The 24,000-nt window shown below is 48.9% G+C and overlaps 1 protein-coding gene across 1 annotated transcript in view; it reads right to left on the bottom strand.

The window, feature by feature from the left end:
- Nucleotides 1-5,301: 5,301 nt before the first annotated feature.
- The window catches only part of LOC125944573 (phospholipid-transporting ATPase ABCA3-like), a 19,127-nt gene continuing 428 nt past the window's right edge, over nt 5,302-24,000 (bottom strand). The window contains exons 2-8 of the mRNA XM_049665068.1: nt 22,336-22,578; nt 19,718-19,890; nt 18,549-18,863; nt 16,353-16,540; nt 15,345-15,521; nt 11,279-11,492; nt 5,302-5,825 (exon numbers count right to left, since the gene is read on the bottom strand). Coding sequence (XP_049521025.1) covers nt 5,679-5,825; nt 11,279-11,492; nt 15,345-15,521; nt 16,353-16,540; nt 18,549-18,863; nt 19,718-19,890; nt 22,336-22,555 — 1,434 coding nt within the window. The 5' untranslated portion in view covers nt 22,556-22,578 and the 3' untranslated portion in view covers nt 5,302-5,678. The remainder of the gene's footprint in view (nt 5,826-11,278; nt 11,493-15,344; nt 15,522-16,352; nt 16,541-18,548; nt 18,864-19,717; nt 19,891-22,335; nt 22,579-24,000) is intronic.

Here is a 24,000-nt window from a genome sequence, read left to right as displayed (position 1 = left end):
TTGCTGACTGCAGCTTGCGGCTTTACTGCGATACGCTGCTTCATTTATAGAACTATGGGATTGATGCGGCAGCGCTGCAAAGAATCAGAACGCGAAACAGCAGACGAAGGAACGTTGAACAAAAGAAGAAACGATAAATCGCAGAAAGCAGTTACTGTCAAGATAGTTTCGATTCCTTGAATGAAGAACCTCTTGCGCTTTATAACGAGAAAGTATATCAAAAGCGAGGTTCAGCCTGTCCTACCCGTTTTTCTTGTACCGATTCGATTCCGTTGCCTATAATCAAAGATCCTAATATCTTGCGCCTCTGTGCCCTACGACAACGCGGCTTTGGCGTTGCTAAAAATTATAAAAGAAGGTCTGCGATTGTAAAGCCCACTCGATTTACATATACACATGGAACTCGTCCTGTGCCAGCCATATGCTACAGCCATGATACGCTGGCCTGCGCAAGCGCCCAATATTTGCTCGCGGTCTGTGTTCTCTGATATACGGATGTATGCCGAGGTGAAAGATCACGGAAGTGCCACTCAGCCCCTCACTTCTAACACGAATGTTACCCGGACGTGGAAAAAAAAAGTGAAAGTGAGTTTTTATTGTGTTCCTTTCATTTCTTTGTTTTTTGGCGAGTGTGCCTATGTGGAGCTACGCTAGACAGTGCATATCTGGTTGTGCAGATCATTGCCCACAAGAAGTTATAACAGCTTGGGTGTGCTAATCTTGTTGGAAAGAAAGTAAAAAAGAATCCTTTTTGCGAATCTGGTGTGTAAGCTGAATCATCGCGCTTGTCTTCCGTCGAACAATGGGGTTGGCAAAAGAAAACAAAAACAACAACAATAAAACAAAAGAAACAACACAAGGCTTGACACTTCTATGCACTTTGTTTCTTTTGGCTCGTTCTGTTTCGATTCTTTCCTTTGTGTACATAAGATGCGATATGAAATAAACGACTGTTCTGCCCTCTTCTCTTGAACAATGTCGACTTTGCTTCACTTGTAGACAAGCTCCGTATGCAACCTATGGCGTCGCTAGTGGACTGGCGCATGGGCAGAATTAAAAAAAAAAGACACTACTTAGAGCGCAGCTCTTATGCGCCCGTTCCCGCGTTGAGCGTTGGCGTAACTGAGCGAACGAGCACAGCAAAGGATGAAAGAGCCATCTCGGAGCGCAGTGGGGGATGAAAGACGGCGAGAGCAAAGAGCGCCCGAGGAGGAAAGCGGAGGGTGAGAGTATGACGAAAGGGTGAGGAAGAAAGCCGAGTGCCGCACGAGACGTGCTTCACGGCGGCGACCAGGCATGCGGCGAGCGCGTCCACCGATACCATATATGGAAACAAAGCGTTGGCGTGGGCTTCAGACCCACGGCGCAGGCGCTACTTAACCTGCGTCGCTGCCGCTTGAGAATGCACTACGCGTGAGTCACGCGTTCCCGTGTTCACGCTTTCTTTCGGAGCGACGCAACTGGCGGGAATACTTAGTCTGCTGATGCTGCTAAATGAGCTGCCCGAGCAGACGCAGCCATTTTCATGACGTCACATCGCCTGGGGAAGGTCTACACAGCGCTGCAAAACATTACTCGAGCGAAATTGTTTCCACCGTTTCACTCGAAGTTCGGAGCAGTGACAGCGCTACAGGAAGCAATCACAACGCGTGTATTATAGGGTGTCCCAGCTAGCGTTAGCCAAACGGTAAAAAATAATAATAAAGAAATAAACTTGGTGCAAGATACGATCGTAAGACCTACGGTGTTCGGTCGTCACATCGCTGTCGACCGAACACCTCTGTCGACCGAACACCGTAGGTTTTTATCAATGTACTTTGCACCGAATTTCCTAACCTCATCATCCCACCTGACTTTCTGCCGTCCTCGACTGCGCTTCCCTTCTCTTGGTATCCATTCTGTAACCCTAATGGTCCACCTGTTATCCATCTTACGCATTACATGGCCTGCCCAGCTCCATTTCTTCCGCTTAATGTCAACTAGAATGTCGTCTACCCCCGTTTGTTCTCTGATCCACACCGCTCTCTTCCTGTCTCTTAACGTTACTCCTAAGATTTTTCGTTCCATTGCTCTTTGTGCGGTCCTTAACTTGTTCTCGAGCTTCTTTGTTAACCTCCAAGTTTCTGCCCCGTATGTTAGCACCGGTAGAATGCAATGATTGTACACTTTTCTTTTCAACGACAGTGGTAAGCTCCCAGTCAGGATTTGGCAATGCCTGCCGTATGCACTCCAACCTAATTTTATTCTTCTGTAAATTTCTTTCTCATGATCAGGGTCCCCTGTGAGTAATTGACCTAGATAAACATATTCCTTTACAGATTCTAGAGGCTGACTGGCGATCCTGAATTCTTGTTCCCTTGCCAGGCTATTGAACATTATTTTTGTCTTCTGCATATTCATCTTCAACCCAATTCTTGCACTTTCTCGATGAAGGTCCTCACTCATTTGTTGTAATTCCTCTCCATTGTTGCTCAATAGGACAATGTCATCTGCAAACCGAAGATTGCTGAGATATTCGCCATTGATCCTCACTCCTAATCCTTCCCAGTCTAAGAGCTTGAATACTTCTTCTAAGCATGCAGTGAATAGCATTGGAGAAATTGTGTCTCCTTGCCTGACCCCTTTCTTGATAGGTATCTTTCTACTTTTCTTGTGGAGAACCAAGGTAGCTGTGGAATCATTGTAGATATTTGCCAAGATATTCACGTATGCCTCCTCCACTCCTTGATTACGCAATGCCTCTATGACTGCTGATATCTCTACTGAATCGAATGCCTTTTCATAATCTATGAAAGCCATATAGAGAGGTTGATTGTACTCCGCAGATTTCTCGATTACCTGATTGATGGCATGGATATGGTCCATCGTAGAATATCCCTTCCTGAAGCCAGCCTGTTCTCTTGGTTGACTGAAGTCAAGTTTTGTCCTGATTCTATTGGAAATTATCTTGGTGAATATTTTATACAATACTGAAAGCAAGCTAATGGGTCTGTAATTCTTCAGTTCTTTAACGTCTCCCTTCTTATGGATAAGTATAATGTTGGCGTTCTTCCAGCTCTCTGGTACACTTGAAGTTGTGAGGCATTGCGTATAAAGGGCCGCAAGCTTTTCAAGCATGATATCTCCTCCATCTTTGATTAAATCTACTGTTATTCCATCTTCTCCAGGCGCTTTTCCCCTGGTCATGTCTTTCAAGGCCCTTCTAACTTCATCGCTAGTTATAGAAGGAGCTTCTGTATCCGGTTCATCACCGTCATTCGCAGGCGCAAGTTGGAATACGCTAGCGCAAGACAGGGGTAATTGGAGATCGCAGGGAGAGGCCTTCGTCCTGCAGTGGACATAAATATAGGCTGATGATGATGACTTTGCACCGCAGATTGGCTAACGTTAGCTGGGACACACGATACAGTAGCGTATGTTGCTGTTCAAAGGTATCTATTATCAAAAATTCCTCCATGCTCTTGACTATTGTCATCAGGGTTTGACGTTATGGGGTAGCCCTGGCGCCTTAGAGTTGGCACCCGACGTAAGCGAGGAGTGTATCGCGCGTCCGCTTCCGCTGATGGTGGTATCCAGCAAGTCGCGTGCTGCGTGAATGTGTGCGAGTAGTAGTAGTAGTAGTAGTAGTAGTAGTAGTAGTAGTAGTAGTAGTAGTAGTGTTAAACAACTTTATTGAGGCCCTGAGAAGCTAGGCAGGGGGGCCTGCTAGCCGTTGGCTAGTCCCATGTCGGAACTGAGAGGCCGTGCCTCCCCGCTCGTTCACGGGCCCTCTGGACAGCCAGGAGCTGAACATCTTGTCTGGGGTCTGTGATGGCCTTCGTCTAGTCTTCTTGGTTAAAATCCTGTAACACAGGGCACTGCCAGGGCATGTGATTTAATGGGCAAAATTGTTCGCGTTTTCGAGGGCCGGACACGGACTGCAATACACAGGGTGTTTCACAAAATGCGTTCAAGATTCCTTAAATATAAGGGAGGCGAGATAATAGTGATTTCCTCTGGATTGCTTTTACCACAGAAACATGTTTGAAAACGACTTGAACGCCAGACGACGCCTTGTGTTGTTAGTCAAGCGTTATGGCCTCGCCCAGCACTTTACAGCGCCGCTTCCTCCCACTAAACCTGGTAGAGGAGGAGAGAGCCGGACATATATATAGGGATAAGTTAAAGCAGGTGAAAAGTTTGCGCGGTAGCCCGTAAACGACACGGTATAGAGAGGTGCCACGCGCCGCAATACGCGTGCGTGCGCGCGTGCGCCGAACAGCATGGTTTGAGGTATGTATATTAACGCAGGCCCTTTCTCAGTCGGCGGAAACTCTGGGCACTGGTAACCTTCAATACCATGCAACCATTCGCACGATCTGCCAACCTCGTGGTCATAGGACCGACCAAAATTTTACCTAACCGACGCTCAAGACTGGTACTCGTTTGAACACCATTGCACAGTGCTCACCAACTTGTCGCCGGGTGCCACTTGTCACCTGGTGCCTTTTCGAGCGGTAAAATTCATCCACCAAGTGTCGGTTCGGGCGACATGCGTGATATGCACGAGCCGGGAACAAGTAATTTGTTGTAGCGCTGACACGACAAATTAGGAGATGACCTATTAACAAGTTCATATACAACAAACCCTACTCGGGAACAACCCTTCCAAAACAAGCACACCTCGATAACGTGTCATACACTTTGGAATCGCGACGGCCCCATAGGGACGATGCCTTCGGCTTGAGCCGACGCGTAGTAGCAAGTTTTGTGTACGCTTGAAGTCGGGAGCTGGCGCATCGAAGTAGCTGCGGCACCTTATAACCTTTAACCACGCATACAATGGCAAGCTTGCAATCGGTTCAAGGAAACGCCATAAAACGATAAAAGAATCGAGCCTGCAGGTAACCGGGGAGTTGCTTCTGCGGCTGCCGTGGCACCTGGCCGCTCTACCAGAGTTCATTGGAACTTCGGTAAGGATTCTGACAAGGTAAGAAATTTTGCCACTATCATTAGGATTGTCACGAGGAAGGTTGAAACGCGCGTATACTCGCGGTTCCTGCGAAGTTTCACCTCGACACTTCCTCTGTTCTGCCCGTGACAATCCTTGAAATCGTTTTGCTCCTGCTGCTCAACGTAGCCAGGACGAGCACGCTGTCACGCGTGTACCTGCATATGCCGCTACTTGTTGTCTGTGTCTTTATGGTGCGTTGACAGATTTCGCCAATTCCATGCTTCCACGCGTGCGGTATGAAAACACGCGTTAAAAAAAAAAAAAAGAAAGAAAGAAACTGGAAGCAGCGATTCTTCAAATCTCGTTTATTTCGTCCTCGTTAAAATGAGGTTCACTCGCTGCAGATGCTTGCGTGAGTGACGCACGTATGCGAGCAGCACGTTGTCCTCGCGTGTCACTTGAGCTCTTCTCAGCAGTATCTTAATTGCGTCACTTGTCACCGTTGCGCAGTAGCACGTACCGTCCGCGCACTCACTGGGAGCGCACGATGTTCTGCATGTGCACTTCCTCTCCTATCAAATCCTCGCAGTCCTGGTGAGGCCCGTTCGAGCATCCAAGAATGAAATCGCCTTTATATCAAAACTCGTAAAAGAAAAAAAAAACTATATACACGTATAATGGCAGACGGAGGAGACGCGCCTATGTGGCGCGAATGTTGCTCGGATGGAGGGCGCCGCCGTCGTCGCTACTTGGCGAAGGCCATGTACACTTCCTCGAGCGTGGCCTCAGAGACGAGCACGTACTCGCAGCGGAAGCCCTGCATCAGCAGGTCCACGCTCGAGAAGACCTCGCTCCAGGGACGCTTCTCGCAAATCTCGAAGCTGAGCAGCCCCTGCGGACAGAGAGACCGGAAAGGAATGCGCTGCGTCAACCTGCGCGCCACAACGTGCGTCGGAAGCATTTGCTTGTCCGCGAGCAGGGCTATAAAGTCTCCCTTCATGGGAGGGAAATGGGGGAGGGGGGACTCATAGGGCGGCGACCAGTGAATGCGCGCCGCGCGCACACATGCACATTCACGCGCAAGCAGTCCCCCCCACACACACACACGCACGCACGCACACACACACACACACACACACACACTATATATATATATATATATATATATATATATATATATATATATATATGAACGAGAGGGAAGGGAAGGTTATGAGTGCGGCTCCCACCAGCGTCAAGTTATCTTTTCGTTCGACTTCATTTCCCTTTTCTCGTGCATTTTAATTTCTACCACAGCTAAGTTGCTCCAATTCTTTGCTTGGCTTCGTTGTCTGTTGACTTTATATGGTCATGATTATATGTATATGCCCAAGATGAAGGGATACCGAGGGGCTCGAATCTTGTTAATCACGACCACAAAATGCCAACAGGCAATGAAGCCAAGGAAAGCACAGATGAAGTCAGCTGCTGTGGTCGAAACTGAAATCTAGACAGGAACGAAGATGGGTAAATGAATGTGGACGAAAAGATAGCATGCTGCCGGCAGGTGGGCTCCGAACCTACAACCGCCTGCACTACCAATTGGGCTACGGCGACGGCTATCAGTTTTTACACATAAAGCGAAGCACAGGATCAAAGGATTGTGGCAATAGAGGAGGCAAGAAAAAAAAAGCACGTAGGGGAAAAATTGCAGTTTCGCCTGAAAGGCGAAGCGTTGATTGCGATGGCAAATTAATGAACAGCTATATAAGACGTAAAGTCAGCATTGCGTAGTGCAGCAAAAGCGTAGTACGGCGACGGTGGCTACCGGATGTGGTCAGAGTAGCGCGCGTCGTCTGGTAGGCCTGTTGGCGGCTGGCTGCTGTGAATCGATCGCGCCCAAGCGTCACCCACGTGCTGCCTCTCGCGATCTCCAGATTAGCGAGGCAGTCGCGCCACACTTCGCTCCGTTTGCAACGTGCCGCACGAGACAGATTGTCAGCGCCAGCCAATATATCGCGAAATGAAAACACGTATACAGCTGTGCTCAAATTTCGCATTAGGGAGTACCGTAATCGTCGGTCAATCTTTTGTTCACTTTATTTAGTTTAGCCAACTTAAAGCAGTGTAGAGAAGCCGACTTTCTCTAGAAAAGGAATTATGGGTGTTCTGCAAATAAATATATTATTCTGAGTGCATGTCGGGCATTTATTTAATGGGCCGATTCAATCAAGCACATAGGAAAATGTTGGCATTCTGGAAATGCTCTTTTCAAAAATAACTCGGGAGGTAAAGGGTTAAAGATGTGAACTCAAAGCAAATGTCAATCTGCAACACAGAACATTGTCTTACTTCATTAACAACCTCACGCACTACAACAATATATTTTATGGTTTCACACCAACTTGTCTAGAAAAGTGAACAGACTGCATGCGTCTTTGGTATAACGCAGCACTATAACAGAAATTAACTGGTAACCTAACGAAATCACGGTGAACCTTCGCTAATTCACGAGCATGGAACTAATTCACGAGCAGGTAGCTCGTGACGCTTAAGTGGCTCATGAAACAGTGTGCTGTGCCAAGAATGTTAGTCGAATAAGGGTGGTGACCGTCCTGTGCAGTGCCTCGGGGACATGCATGCAGCAATACGACAATACCTGCTTTCCTATTCTTGCTCATGCCACATCACCCGTTTAATCGCGAATAAATCATTACTCAAAAAATTCGAGAGTTAGAATTAGCATCACCTCCAGTGCTTGTCGAATGGGTGCCGATGTGCTACATTTGACCCCCCCTTGACTTTAAGCACTGCCTGTGAGTTGGAGACGCTCTCTTTTCCTGGCAGTTATTTTAAAAGCGAAGCTTTTCTTTGCTAACCTCGATCGCCGGGTATTCGTGACCGTGGGTGCTGCGGCATGGGTGTTCTCTAGCCGAATAGGCCAACCAGTTACAGCGGAGCTTGGACGCGTGCCGCAAAGTTCCTTGCACCGCCACCTGATGGCGCTCGCCTCCGCGCATCCGGGACAGCGGCGGCGGCACTGCATTATCATCTCTACAATGTCTGAATAAAGCCTTCCATGGCACTTTGTGCGGGTATTCAATAAAGACAAACTCGTGTTTCGACTCTCTTTGCACTCACACGAAGCTTCGCTTTATAGAGATTCCAAATAGTCGGATCTGCTGCAGTTATTTTTTTTTTTCGTAATTTACCAACCGCGGTATATAGCCCAGTGACTATGGCGTTGCGCTGCTGCGGCTTGAGGTTGCGGGTTCGCTTCCGTCCAAGGCGGTCGCATTCCGATGGGGGTGGAATGCAAAAAACGCAGGTGTAACCGTACATTTGGTGCACGTTAAAGAACCCCAGGTGGTCAAAATTAAACCGGTACACCCTCCCCCCGCACTACGGCGTGCCTCATTATTAGATGGGGGTTTTGGCATGTAAAAATCGATAATTTTTTGCCATTTACCTAATTATTTGTTCGAGATTAAGGCTCATGGCCTGACTGCACAAATGCGAGGCAGAACAACAAAACGCCTTATTAGAAATGTTTCATGCATTGGAACTGGACGCGCGGCTTTATACGCATATAGTGGGACCGCTGTGTAATGTACGCGATAATTCCCTCCTTGCCTCTTATCATTCACACAAAGTATGTTAGCTCTGTAGCCTACTACTCTGTACTGGGGAAGTGGGGAGAAAAATTGGTGAATGACGACAAAGGAGGAGGTATAGATATGTGCCTTCGAGTGCATCATACCTTTTACAAAGCGCATAACTTTCTATAAGCGTTCGGCTATTCGCTTACACAATGGCGATCATCGTCAGTTGATTCTGCACACAAAAAAAACGATAAAAAAAGAAACAATCACGGTGCAAGCTACGATTATAAGACCAACGGTGTTCAGTCGTCAAACCTCTGATCACCAAGAACTTATAATCATATCTTGCGCAGTGTTTCTCTTTCTTTTTTTCTTTTCTTTTAACAGCTAGGCTAACGTATGTTTCGATTCCAATCCTTCGAGAAGGGAAATACGTGCTCATAGCGGTACCCCGCCTGTTTGGTAGGAGATTTTCAGAAGCTGCAGTAGTATGTCTCGAATCAGCGACCCCTCAGGTGGGAATACTCAGACGAACACTCGGCGATTGCGATAATTGCTCGTAACGACGGACGCTAATCGCGTCGGTGAATGATATAATAGCGAAGGCGTCAACCAAACGTTTCCTACAAAGCAACAGGTCTGTGAACCCTGCTCCTAAGCCAGTGGATGTGTTACGTTCCAAGTAGAGCAACTATACTCTCGGTCAACTTTCTCTGCGGCAATCTAAGGAAAGTTACACGGAGGCGAATCGCACGCGCATGATAGCGCTCCAGTAAATATTCCCACTGTGCCGTTCGTTTAGGATGGGGAAACGGTAAACATAGATGTTTTACTTCCCATTTTAACTGAGTATGACGAAAACGTATCACTCAGTGCTAAATTTCAGCTTTCAGCTTCCGATTTCCTTGGTCAGCGCGCTTCGATGAACACGAAATCGTCGCAAGTGGCAAGCTACGCTGATTCGGTATCTGCTCAGAGAAGCTGAAACGGAAAGCCGTGGAGGAAGGAAAAAAAGTCTCAGTTTCGCCCAAAAGGCGAAACATCAATTGCGATATCAAATTAGTAGAGAGCTATACGGAGTAAGGATAGTAGTGTTATCAGCTGTATAAGCTTGAACACATTCACTACTGACTGAATTAACAAGCATGGTGTCAGCGCGTACAAGCAAACATGGACATCACACTCGATGTCCGCGGACACTCGCTGTCAAAACGCTGGCGTGAGCAAGCGCGAAAGCAGCAGCGAGCGAAGAGACCTTCGTGCGGTGTATCGCTTCAACGGAAACAGCGCGCACAAAGGTAGGAGCCGTATGCAGATCGCTTTCAAGATTCGGCGCGAGCGACCGCCCGCAGCCGCGCAAAGTACAAGTACACAGTTGCTGGCAGAGCAGAAGCCGCAACCCGTCCCTCCCACGCTGCATTCCCGCTTTCCTCCTTTCGCGCGCGAGATTGACTCGCCAGTTCCCCTCGCATCCGGTCGCAAAATACGCAGTTGGTGCCGGAGCACAACGCCTCCCCCTCCCTCCCTCTCCCTGCCTACCAACCCCCAAGACCTATTGCGCGACGGAAGACGTCGTGCGTTTGCTTTCCGTGAAAGCGCGCGTCCCTCGCGCGCTTCCACTCGCACATACAGCATACAGCGCGCGGCGACGGTGACCACAACGGCGACGCCAATGCCTGAAATCCGCTTGAAGTGTCCATGTAATTGCTATCGCAATAAAAAGACTAATGGTATCTTCGACTGGTCGCCTCGGAGTGCTCTAGATCGCTCTCGCGAGCAGCGTTGTCTTCGGCTGGTTGAAAGAGGGTGCGCGCCTTGCGTTCGGCTGGTTCTTTTCGATCGCTCTCCTTCGGCGTCGAGCGCTCTGAGGCGCTCCGTGCCCTGTCGTCGGAGCAGTCGTCGTGATGAGAGCGTTTCCAGCAACGTCATCACAGCACAGCGTCGCCGTTCTTGGCGACGGTCCACCGTAGCCTAGGCAACCGAGTCCACAGCATGCTGGCGGCTCAACAAACGGTCGTCCCACCGGCGCATCCGCCGGTTTAGCTTTGGATACGCGAGACATCGGACGTTAGCAGTAGTCACGTGGTTTCGCATCTGCCATTTCCTCCTCTGAGAGCGAGTCACACGTTCGGGTTGCGCGCTTGTCCTCTACCTCTGAGTTCGGGGAACGCCGGATCTGCACGACTCTGCTTTGGGGGATGGATGCGACCAGTAGAAGATACCATAAGAGGGAGCATGACGTCAGGTATAGCTATACCCTAGGCAAGCCGACCTCCTCTGACGCCACTCCTACTTTCCCTCGGGACCAATCTCCGCGTTGACTCTAGGGAAGTGGGCCCTACACGGTTGCCGGACATTTCAAGTCATTGTTTGGTTTGAGGTATATAGCTCTTAGTGAGGCCCTCGTCACGATCGGCCCTTGCCACCCACTCTCTGATCTATCTCCCCCATTCTCTCCGTGCGATCGCCGGCTAGAAATTGCCTATGACGTGGCGTGCGCCTACTTCCCATGAGTGTATACCCTCTCTCGATATATATTTTTTACGACTAGGCTTTAATATTATCACGTGACGCTCCCTCCTCCTAGTCTTATTTACATCCTCCATGCAGAAAGCGTCGTCAAACTGGCAGACTAGACTACTTGGCGCGGTGACACACAAGCATATGAGCTCCGCCCCGGTAACTTTCCCCTTCATTCATACGGAAAGTTGTCCGCGAGTTTACATATAGTCATGCTTCGCTGAGACGTGCGCAGTGCTTTTACCTGGTGGGAGAATATCATGCGGCTGTCGGGGAAAAGGGCTGTCATGACGGGCTGCACCTCGATGTGGCGATCCTTCTCGGAGGCGGCCAGCTGGATCTTCATGACCATGCCCTGGCCAAACTTGTCGCGCAGGTGCTCGATGGTTCCAATGCACTGCAGCTGCCCGTCCACCATGATGGCCAGTCGGTCGCAGGTATACTCCAGCTGCTGCATGCTACGTGCGCCGCACGAGGAACGGTGTGTAGGATTACGTCAAGCACAGGTATACTAACAGGTCGCGCTGGACTAGTTGGTTGGACATGATGCGATACCAGCGCTAGTGACACAAAGGCACAATCTCGCTACGGTGGCTCAGTTACCTAAGGCGTTGCGGTGCTGAGCACGAGGTCGCGCGATCGAATCGCGGCCGCGGCGCGGCCGCATTTGATGGAGGCGATATGCAAAATCGCCCGTGTGCTTGTGTTGCAGCGCACGTTAAAGAACCCCAGGTGGTGAAAATTAATCCGGAGTCCCCCCTACTACGGCGCGCCTCATAATCGGAACTGGTTTTGGCACGTAAAACGCCAGGAAGAAGAAGAACAGGGACACAAGATGAGAACGACACACCGCAGGGCTGAAGATGTGCCTCTGTGCTGTGTCAAGTTCGTCTCGGAGGCTTCATAGATCTGGTAACGCAACCAGCATAGGGAGATCTCGTGCAAGTCCTGGGGCAGTGACGAGCCTTTGTAAAGGTATCTGCCGCCGCAAACTAAATTGTGGCATGGAGAAACTTTTCGACGAACTTTGCGACGTGGGATACAATATGGCGAGGGCCCATACAGGAAAGCCAAGATGTTCGCGGTCACTGATGACGGGAAAGTATTCACTTTCTTCAATAAGATTTGCCCGCGGCCGCCAAATAATAATAAATAAATAAATTTATATATATATATATATATATATATATATATATATATATATATATATATATATCATATGTGTGCTCTACCTTCGACACTTTTACGCGGGGTCTTCAACAAAGATGTCCCTTCACTCAATTGTTGTGGGCTGAGGAGTTTGAAAGTTTGCAATTTATTTCTCATTTCCTACATAGCTGCCACCGAGAGCCACACATTTTTGTCATCGTTTTGCGCAGCAGCAGATGCCCTTTTTTAAGAAGTCCTGAAGTTGGCCTTGGAGCCGGCCATGACTTCACTTCAGCAGTGAGCGTGTTATGAGGGAACTGGCCTGCATTTCAAAAATAACTTTGTATATGGAAAGAGGTGGAAATTTGAGGGCGCAAGGTCGGCGCCGGAACGTGCTTCCATTTGCGCAACATTCGATTTTTGAGCTAGATCACTGTCGCGTGCAAGAGCAGGGTGCCTTTTGATAGCATGCCACGCCTGCTGATTCCTTTACAATAGTATTTCGCTCGGGACAGAGAAACAAACGAATTATGAAGCAGGGGAGAGCGCGCCTTGAGGTTACTCTCCACCTGAACCTTGTGGCAGGAAATCTGTCATCGCCACCCCTTGCTGTTCCCCAAAAACTGTCAGCATATACAGATAGTTGTCACGTGACGTCACTGACACAGCTTTTCGCCGTGTGAGCAATCGAGCATGGCGGCCCCGTTGACGTCATTGAACCGTATATTATCACACGTACATTGTTTGGCTTTTTTGACGGTGACCGTCATTCACCGGATTATCACTTACGAATTTATCGCCCAGCGCAAGACGTGCCTGACGTGCTGTCACGTTTCTTTCCTACACAGCTTCTCGACGTGCTATAGTACCCAACGATGGCAGCCATGTTGACGCCAATCCCAGCTATCTATAGGTAATGCTGGGTGGTGAGTCATAGTGCTTCCATTTATTACCTGGTACTTCGTTTCTGGGTAATAATAATGAACTCACGTTTCTGCCAGTGCAATCAATCTTACAAAAAAAGTAATCTTGGTTTCTAAAGCATGTGACCAAAAGTTAATGGCTGCAAGTCACACGGTCGTCTTTGAGAAAAGCAAAAAGCAAGCAAGAAACCCAACGCACTGACACATTTCGCATACGGAGATGTTTGTGGATAGTATTTCCTGTGGATTCTACAGTGATCTTGACCTTTTCAGCTTGTTATTGAATCGCTATGCGACAATCTTCCAAATGGTGGCCTCCAGTTTTGTGACAGTGGCTCCAGCAATGATTGAATGAGGTCAACTGGGATTCGATGCCGTTTTGACTCAGTTCTGTCCACATTTGAACTGCCCAATCCAGTACTTAACGACGACATACGATGGGGCATTGGTCCCACGCACCGTAGCTACTTCCTTAATTTGTTTGGGCATGTTACCTCTGAGAAATCAAGTTAATAACTGCCCTGGTAATCCACTGGCTTCGTGCTCCCACCTTCGCCAGTCTTCATAGCGATAAAACAAAAATAGCTATTAGAAAAGAACAGAAATATTTTTCTCTTGTCCATAGAGATGAGCACCTAGATCTGTGTGATATTTATTTTATGCACGCTTAAGTGATCTGGGACAAGGGAATTTTTTATTGAACGACCCTCGTGCATACCTCATAGTTCAACAGGCTAGTTAGCACATATTAACTAACACTTTGAAAAACACCCTTTATTTTACGTGCAAGTGGAGAGCAACCTCAAGGCGCACCACACTTTACATTATTGATATGGGATGGTGCTACCATGCGCACACCCCCTGCTCCATAATTCGCTTGTTTCGCTGTTTCGTGCGAAGTACTATAGTAAAGAAGTAAGATTTATGTGTATAAATAAAATAAAAAGGCAACATACATATTTAAGGCCCATGCAGGTTTCCTGCATGCATGTGAATAAAATAAAAAAAAATCATTTATCGCATGACAACAACGGCGCATGTCGGCGCGTAAGAAAAGATGGTTGCAATGTGTGCAACAGGGCTAAGGACACAAAATGGCGGCCAGCCAAACGAGGTGGCGAATAGCGGCTAAAATTTTACAGTTGCCAGCACCCTAAAACAGTGCTTGCATGCAGACTCCCTATAACACTAAGCACATGTGATGGCCCTGCAACCGTATCCCACAAGGCTATCAGTGGAAGTAACCAAAAAATTCGTTCAAGGGGAGGGCTACCTTGCTCTTGAAAGCTGAGCTTGTGCAGCACGAATAGACACGACATATAGGAACACAAACAACGTGCACGGACGCTGACTTCCAGCTGTCTATTTTCTATAAGCGTTAAATACTTTCATACATGCAGACATGTTATCAAGCCACAAATTCACATCTAGAGGTGGTTATAGCCAGGAACTGCGTACCAATACGGGCGATGGCGAAGAATTTCATATCCGCAGGGGCGTGCTTCCATTTGAGCAGCATGCGAGTAGGCAGCAGGATTATTGACGTGTATTTATCGCATACATTTACGGGGCTTTGATGTGAGTTGCCAAAATCATCGCGTTCGAGAATGGCGCGCACGCTGCGCGCGTTGCCGGGGTCTCAGAGGTCAAGTTGGCGTTCAGAGCTAGTTGTCTCGGAGTTCTAGTAGGGTCTTAGAGCTAGTTGGCATTTGCACGATGGTGGTGTACGTGCGATTGTGGCCTAATGGTTAGAGTATCAAGCTGCTGTGCAAGGGGACAGAGGTTCGTAATGAGGCATGAGGCACGTAATTCGTTTTCTTTTTTTAAAGTGAGAGCTATTTGACAAGGCAACAGCAGCCCTCCGCCAGAGCCGCGGTTACGAAAGTTGGGGAACGTTCGCAAAGAAACCTTCGCTTTTAAAGAAAAAGTTTAGCGGCCTCGTGAACGCATTTCTCCGGAAGTTGGGAGAAACTGTGCGGCAGTCGTCTCTAATATTATACTAATTCCATTGGCTGACGTCTGTTCTTGCGAACCGATTTAGCGTACGGACTTCTTGGTAACACGGGCCTAAGCATTGCGAAAGGATTCCTACTCAGTGGACATGTCTTGCGCACTGACGTGCTTCAATCCCGCAACGGAAATGCGTTACAGGTAAAAGTTTCGATACATTGCTGTATCCCGGTATGCGTCAACTCCATAGTACTTTGCTCTATAATGTACGCTCGCCAGCACCCTCACCTGACCGAGGCGTAGATCATGGTGGTGGCCTTGGACCTGCTGCGGACGTGCCTGAGCATGTCGAAGAGCCTCTGGTGAGTACCGGCGTCGACGCCCTTGAGTGGCTCGTCCAGGAAGACCAGGTTGGGCGGCCCGATCAGGGCGATGGCGAGTGAGAGCTTGCGCTTGTCCGACATGCTGCACGGAAACACGCGGGTCCCGACGATCGTGGTCAGTCTAAATGTCATTCACGGACACTTCTTCAAATCAATCGTCCGGCTGTACGTATATAACGAAAAGATTCCGAGATTTCGAAAGTGCATCGCGTTCTACAGCGTACAAGGCAATTGACTGCGACGCGTATTTTTCAAGCATCAGCGGGCCTCAGATACAGGCGTTTCCTTTAGCGACTATATAGCACCAAGCGCCGAATTCACAAATATTGTCGTTCGTAGTTCATGGCCGCCATTGGCTGGCCGCCTTCACAAATTATATTTCCATCATCGCGATTGGCTGAAATTCGCTCTTATGAACAATTCCAGCGTAAGAGCTGCGTTGTGATTACGGACCCAGATGTCGGTGTCCGCGCGTTGGTTGAGCAACTGACGGTCGGTTCCCATGATCTAATGTTGCATCTGACTGGATGACCCCGATGTCTCGCAGTGTTGGTCATGTCACAGCTACATGCCGAGTCTCAGTTTCGCGGCCATGACGCGAGAACCAGGGCCCGAATTCACGAATCGTACCGTTCGTAAGAGCTCTTTGAAAGTGGCCCCCACCGCCTTCGCTAATAATGTGCGCCCTATAACGATTGGTTGGGGCTTAGTTGTACGAACAAGTTCTATAGCGTAAACAACATTGTGGATACGGATACTTGGCCGGCATTCACGAAAACGTTCTTACGCTTATACTGTTAGTAGAAAAGCAGATGCCAGCCGGCCACCATGTCGGCCGTATTTGCGAGGGCGGCCGGCCGGCCAATGGCGGACAGCACTTATATATGCGTACAAGGAAAAAAAATGGACGCACCTGAACTCCCTGGGGCAGTCGAGTTTCTTGTCGTTCAGGTTGCAGGCCCCGAGTAGGCTGTTAATGCAACTCTCCTGGTACGCCGGCGGAACGCCGCGCAGCCGCGCGAACAGCGACAGTTGGTCGCCCACGGCCAGACCCTGAAGCAGGCCGCCCGTCTCCGGGCAGTAGCCGATCTGGGACTGCCACTGCGGGGGGCGCGCGGTAAACGATAGTCAAGCTGGGTTATACCAAGGTCACACAAATCGGGACAGTGGGCCGACGTTGGCACGATATGTGGTTCCCGTATACGGTTGCCTTGACTCTATCCAGTAATATCACATGCACGACGTCGTGTGCGTAAGCCAGAGATGGCTGTACGCACGACGTTTCAACGGATAAGTACTCCGGAAGAAGCCCGCTCTGGATGTTTCATGGCTCTGTTTCAAAGCACTGTACTCGTTACTGGGAAGGTCCTCGGTCCCAATCTCGTTTTCGATAAGTTTTTTCTTTTAATGCGTGAGCATTCTTTGGTGAATACCCCAACAAAATCTGTCCGTCACGCGAAAAGCGTAACGTCTTCAATCTGCACAAAATGCGTAATTTGATTAGTTGCGATATTGAATCGTTATAGTAGTGTAAATGTAGATGATTGGTAGCTTTATAAGTAATAAAGAGCAATCGACCCCCCCCAAAATATATATATATATATATATATATATATATATATAACATTGACCAAAGAGAATACCCATATATCATCAGATTTATGTATCCCCATAGGGATACATAGGACGCCATAAAAATGCATGGGGAGGCCTATAGTAGGGGTGGGCCAAATTGAAATATGGGGTTGTCCAACTTCAATTAGGGGAAGGGTCAACTTAAAATTTGGGCGTTGGCCAATTTGACATTTGGGAGCGGGCCAATTTGAAATCTGGGGGCGGTACTAACTAGAAATTTGTGGGAGGGTCAACTTGAAATTTGCGGGTGGGCCAACTGAAATTTGGAGGTATGCTTATGCATACTTAGACAATTCCAGTGGAGTTTCTGCATAATTTTTTTGTGTGTTGCTTGAAATATTGCTGCATTAATATAGCATCTTGCAGTTTGATGTTTGCTGTTGGGTCGTTTTAAATAGTGTGGACTAAATTAGAATGATGATAAATTATACAGTCCAAAGCATATGGAGCCAAGGAGAGCATAATAAAATTAAATGTTTTAATGACAGAGTATAATCCAGTAGAATAGTAGAGTAGACAGAGTAATCCAGTAGAATAGTAGTTTCCTCGGCCGTATGAACTCGTAAACATTCGCTTACTAACCAATATAACAAGCATGATATCACACGCGCAAAGGAAGACATATGCACATCTCCCTCGATAAGTGCGGACACGCTTTCAAAACGCGGGCGGGAGGAAGAGCGGCAGCCACAGCGAGCGAATTGACCTTCGTGCTGCCTCTCGCTTCAACGCGAACTAAACGGCGAGAACACGGCGTGCATTAAGCTATTAGCACTCGGCGCACCTAGACTCTGTTCTCATCGCAGATCGCTTTTAAGATAGGGCCCTCGCGGCCGCGCTCAGCCGTGCCATACACAGTCGCCACCGGAATACAGCCACCTGTCACCTCCTGTACAGGTCGATTAACAGGTGAAAGGGTCTTGTACGCGGAGGTGTACAAGACCTGTACACCTCCGTGTATAGGTCTTCACATGGAGCTAGCGCGGTGGTTTTGCCGTGGTTCTGGCACAGATGCGAGCAGCGCTTCGACCGCGTCTCAATTACATTGAAGCGTGTTACCCGTGGAAGCGAATATGCTACACTATACGTCATCTTAGCCGCCATGTTGGAGAACTAGATATATCTAGTAGATAGACCGTCACGTGACGTCACGCGACGCACGCGACGCCACCGGCGCAGCTGGTTCTCACTATAGTGAACTAGAATAACATTCTAGTACACTGTAGTTCTCACCTTGCTGGTCCTCGAACATGGCGGCTTGGATGACGTCAACGTATTATATTCACTTCCACGAGTAACATGCTTCAGCATATTACAGACGCGGTCGAAACGCTGCTAGTGTATGTACCAGAACCACGACAGAACCGTCGCGCGAGGCTCCGATAGACGCAGCTTCAAAGCAATGCTGGTCCTCCAACATGGCGGCTATATGAAGTCAGCCAAGCTCACTACGGCGGGCGCATGTATTACGCACCTTCCTGGCCGACGAGGACAGCGTCTGCTTCTGGCTGTAGGCGTTGCCCGACGAGCGCACGGCGAGCGCGCTGAGCACCTCGAGGAGCAGCGTCTTGCCGGACCCGTGCATGCCCAGCAGACCGAAGCACTCGCCCTCGGTGAGGCACAGGTTGATGGCCTTGAGCTGCGGCGCCCGGGTCAGCGCCAGGAAGCGCCAGATGTCGCACACGACCAACGGGTGCTTCTCGAGACCCGGGATGGTCGCCACTCGAGGTGCCTCGCGGGCCTCGTTCTCCAAGTCCGAGTCCAGAATCTCGTTGAACGTGTGCACGTTCTGCTCGAGACGGGACCCCGGCGGGTGACGAGAGGGAATGCTATAGTGTTTGCTTCTTGGACTCGTTGGATACGCACATTGCAAGAAAAAAAAAAAAAAAAGGTTTATAGCACGGAAAACACTGACGTGGACTGCAGCGAAGAAGACACGCGACATATAAGAGATGGTTTCTAGCAGAAAACACTGCAGTGTATCGTACAGGGAAACAGGGCATAGATCTCACGACGATGAAGACAAACGCGTTGAAGGACACACACGGCGCTGTATTTTCACCATTTGCCGGCAGACAGCTTTTATACTTATCACCGCAAGAAAACAAGAAAAATCATGCGTAGATATACTGCTTCTCGTGTGTTTCTGTAGTTTGGTCCACGTCAGTGTTTTCTGCTGGAAACCTTTTCTTGCTATGCGAGAGAGTCAGCGGAACGTGGCCAAAATTATAACGTTCACGTGAGTGCATAGCCGCGCTACCGAGGTTCTTTGCCATTTTCGTTAATTAAGGGCTTTTAGATTTTACCACATTAACTGTCCGGACTCCACCGCAACGCGCTCCACCAGGTGCGCAGTCGTCTACTTAGGTCATATGTAAGGACTGCTAATTAGAAAAATAGACAGTTACCAAAGGTGTAGCTTTGACAACATTGATTCAGCAGTATATACAGCTGCTTTATATAGTCAAAGTGGAATTTTGCTGCAGTTTAAGGAAATAAAGTGAACGCGAAATAAAGTAAGGAACGAGACAGCGAAGCAAGCTTCGCGCGATGGACAGGAAGATCAGCGACTTGGCAGCATTAAGATAATCCTTACTAAAAATAGGGCCCTGGTTTCACAAAGCGAACGTGCTTAATCCGTACCCTCTCTGCCAAGACGTTCCGGATGGTGAACAGGGTGCCGGAGTCGAGGAAGGCGACCACCACAAACATGGCGATCCCCTCGATCAGCAGCACGAGCAGGTTGACGCCGACGCACAGCTCGTGCAGGTCGAACGGGCTCAGCGTGTACGGAGGCCCGCTGTTGGCGTCACGGTCTGTCGCACGCATGCGCGGGGAAGGAAACGCGCGCGAAGTCACAGTTCTTGCGGCGAATCGGAATGGTGCGTTCCGTCTCGCGTAGTTTTAGAGCTTAGTCAGGCCCTCTAAACTCGAATACGCATGTACACTTTGGTATCTTTACCAGCATAACCATATTAACATGCTTGAATCCGTGCAAAGCCGTGCAGTATACGAGAGAGAGATAAAACTTTTATTGGGCCCGGATGGGGCTAGGGAGAAGGTGGGCGATAGAGAGTCGCCCCCTCCTTCTCCTCAGGCGGCGGCCAGGAGTCCGTGGGTCCTGGCGGCGTCCTCGGCCATCTGGACGAGCCGTGCAGTATACGATAGATTTTTTTCTGACTATTCATACGCCTTGAGCTCATCAAAACTTAATCACAAGCCGACATCCCCAGCTTTGCATCACGCCGCCAAGACGGCCGTCTTTCTCTCTTCAACAAATCATTTCACACATCACCTCTAATAGGTAACGTCGTACGAGCCTTACCGCCACTCCAGGTGCGCCAACCACGGTAAGACCGTATACCCATCTCAAGCACGCACTGTTGTTTCCCATGCCTCCTCATTTTTCGTCCAGATATCAAAGAACAGGAATAACGTTCCCGCCAACGCTGTGCTTCAATCGAACCCAACTCGCTTCAAACTCATCTTCGAAGAACTAGTATACGAAAATAGCACAACCCTCATGTAAAACCAATCTTCAGGGGCCTTAGGCACTAGAGATTAAAGGAAATCGGGGCGGCCAAAAAAAAAATCCAAGGGCACCTAAGTACTTCTTATGAGTTGTGACTACGAGAGCATAAATGTCCAATTGAACGCCGCTGATCGGTCTCCCGAGTTATGAACTCCTGCGAGTGCGTTGAGATGCTTGACTAGCACAGGGCGGATGCAATTCGATCCGTCTCGTCATGCTGCCTTGCTTGACTGCCATAGAATCTAATGAGGACGCTCCCGAGAATGAGGCCGCCGGGCTTGGAAACGACAATTTCGGTCCAAGTAGCATGCTGTCATAAAGCAGAGTGCACAGGCCTGCTATCTAGAGGGCGCTACTTAGCCCAGTGGGTAAGACTCTGCTTTTGAGCGTGGGATTGTAGGTTGTAAACTCGATACCACCAACCGTTTTCCTTTCGAATTTATTCTGTTTTATATACATCAATTTCTTCATAGCGGTTACCGAGGCGAAGTTAGAACGCTGGCGAGAGCTTCCGCGGGCAAGGAACGCGCGGATAACACAGGCTTGCGAGAGAGAAGGTGACGTGGCGTCGCGGCGATGCCCTCTCCCCTCACGCAACACCTGGCGCCCCAGAGCGGCAGCAGGTGTTCCCTTTCGCCCGCTCGATCTGCTCCGTCGAGGCGCCCACGTGACGTGGCGTGGCAGCCAATGCGAATTTAGGTGCAGTTTCGATACTACAGACGCCGGCTTTTTCGCTCAATGAGCCATTTGATGCTTTCGCATCAAAACTAAACACGTGGGAGGACTCCACGCGTGATTCATCGTACAACTTGGTAGGAACCTCCAGCACAAAACGCCGTCTATTGTTCTTGTATTAAGTTTTGTCTCCGCGGAGTATTGCTACATGATGCTTGATCAATGATAACTCTATAAAAGGAGTGGACGTCTAAGGAAAGCGCAGCTGCAAAATTACACTGACGGGCTATGTGCGGTGGCAGGAACTCGCAGCGTAATGGCTTGGCCTCTTCCATTTGAAGGGACCAGGGCAAAAGGATAGCAAGCCTGACGGGGCCTCAGCTCCAGATTCGTTCGGTACAGCGCAAAAGTGCCATACAACAGAACACATGGTAGAACACTGCAGCAGTAGATGCAAGAAGTGTCTGTCCTAAATGTAGATAGTTGGAAAGTAGTACGTACAAGCCAGTAAGTGAATTGTAAAAATCACATTGAAGAAATACACTTGCTCCGCTCTGAAAAGAACACTCGCAGACAACTTTCTGTGACAATGAAAGAAAGCTACGGATGCAAAGCGCACTTGTTGCATCCGGTCCTGAAAATAGTCCTGCAGTCTCATTAGCTGTATGATTATGCTAGGAAAAAGAAGACAAACATCTTATTCGCTAATAGCACTTACACATTTTGGTTCGGTCCCATGTAAGGGTCGCTACTAGATGGCTCGAGATAGCAGGAGCCATCTAGTAGTACGTGCATGTATGCAGCTTGCAAATTGCGCGCGCGATATCGGGGCATAGAACGTGATTGCGTCTCCGCTGGAATTTTATGCCAAATTTTGGGCTGCCAAGTTGGGGGTGCGGTCCTTACACGGGTGCGGCCCTTATACACGACTCTATACGGTATACACCGCTAGCAGCTGCGCTTCTGCTGCAACGCCCGGGCATTTCAGCGGCGATAAAGACTAAAACTGCAAACAAAAAAATCGATCCCCTTTCCCGTATAATTGCTCCCATACTCTGGCAGCAGATGTCGATGGCCGCCAGTTCGAGATTCGCGCGTTCGGCGCGCGTTCCGTCGCAGGCGACCCGCAGCAGATCCTGCACGCCGTCCGTGGCCTTCGAGTACTCCTGGCACATGTGGTTGTCCGCGTCCAGGAGCAGCAGCTTGATCACGCCCGACGAGAAGGCGTACGGCGGAAACAGCGTGAACAGCCAGTGGAGCAGCACGTAGTTCATGTTCAGGGTGCCCGCCTGCAGGGCTGCGTCGCGCGCAGGAGGAGGACCAGACGACGTGTCAGTGTTTTGAAGGAGTAACTGCGCACGCCCTCTGGCGACGACGTAAAATGACGACGCTCGGCAAATACGAAGGTCGGCAAACGCGTACGTTAAAGGGAAGCCTTCTTTGCGAGCCCTCCCGAACATCAGTGACCTTGGCTCGATGTCTTGCCGAAAAGCTCAGAGTAAACGAATGGGCTCAAATGTGGCCTTTTGTATGCTTACATCAACAGATGTGCCGGTGATCCGCTCTGTTCTGTACGGAATTTCGCATTCAAACAACAAGCGGTACAAAAAATGCTCACCGCAACAGATATACGCCTTCGATCACATAATTTCTTCATTAAAGATAAATTTATTTGCCTTCTTGCCTGGGTTTGGACGCATTTAACTGCTTCATATATATTTCAACATGCACGTTGGATCTGCCTATATATATATATATACGCTAACCGCGTGATCGCGGATTAAACTTTCTCCGGGGTCAACCCAGCTTACTGTGTAATCTCCAGGATCAGCCCTCTTTACTCGCGGTGGGAAGCCGACCTAGCAAATGCGTCCAAACCCAGGCAAGAAGGCAAATAAATTTATCTTTGTATATATATATATATATAAGTTGGTGCAGAAATTGGCACGTCGTGATAGCAAAACTTCACTTCCTGCACCAATAAGCCAATGATGACGTTGCTTATAAAAATCGATAAATAAAAATAAACAAGACTGTATCGTGCGTTTTTTTTTCTGCTTGCGTTATAGCGTGCTATATAGGCGCAGCGATGGCAGGAACGGAGTGAGCCAATGCATTACGACGTCATGATTCCGCCATCTACTGAGTACCGAAACAACACCGAAACCAAAGCTGATTTGTAGAAGCAGGTACTACACCTAAATGCTCAGGAATCGCTGACGCTTGCCAGCGTTATTTTTTCTACGACATTTACGGCTGTTATTTGGCTGTCTAGCAAGCTGGCAAATTGAGCAGATTCGGTGTGCTAACAAACTTTATTTGAATTTTAAAAAAAATCTCAGTTAGACCTTACAACAGTCTTGCAAGTCACGGGCGACGCGAGTCATGCGACAGTTACCTCGAATCAAAGAAAGCCAATTTCGAAGGCCGTGATTTGGAGCACTGCAAGCGGCGCAAGCGATTGCAGGAGCCGGAAACACATCACGGTCGCCATGCTTCATACACGAGCTCGTAGATGGTAAACGCGTGCTTTCGTTTCCCTATGAGCTTCTGCGGGAGGTCTCCGGTTTGAACTGTTCTTCAGGCATCGCGCAAATTGCTTTCAGTCGAAGCACTTGCAATACACCCATCTAGCTATGACACGCACATGGTTTCGGAGCCAATAAGACAGCGTATACGTTCCCGCACTTCTTGACGTCACACAAGCCATGCCGGTATG

Source organism: Dermacentor silvarum, chromosome 3, assembly GCF_013339745.2.
Source record: "Dermacentor silvarum isolate Dsil-2018 chromosome 3, BIME_Dsil_1.4, whole genome shotgun sequence".
Classification (NCBI taxonomy): Eukaryota; Metazoa; Arthropoda; class Arachnida; order Ixodida; family Ixodidae; genus Dermacentor; species Dermacentor silvarum.
Note: the sequence above shows the minus strand (reverse complement) of the source record. Positions and strands in the feature narration are given on the sequence as shown.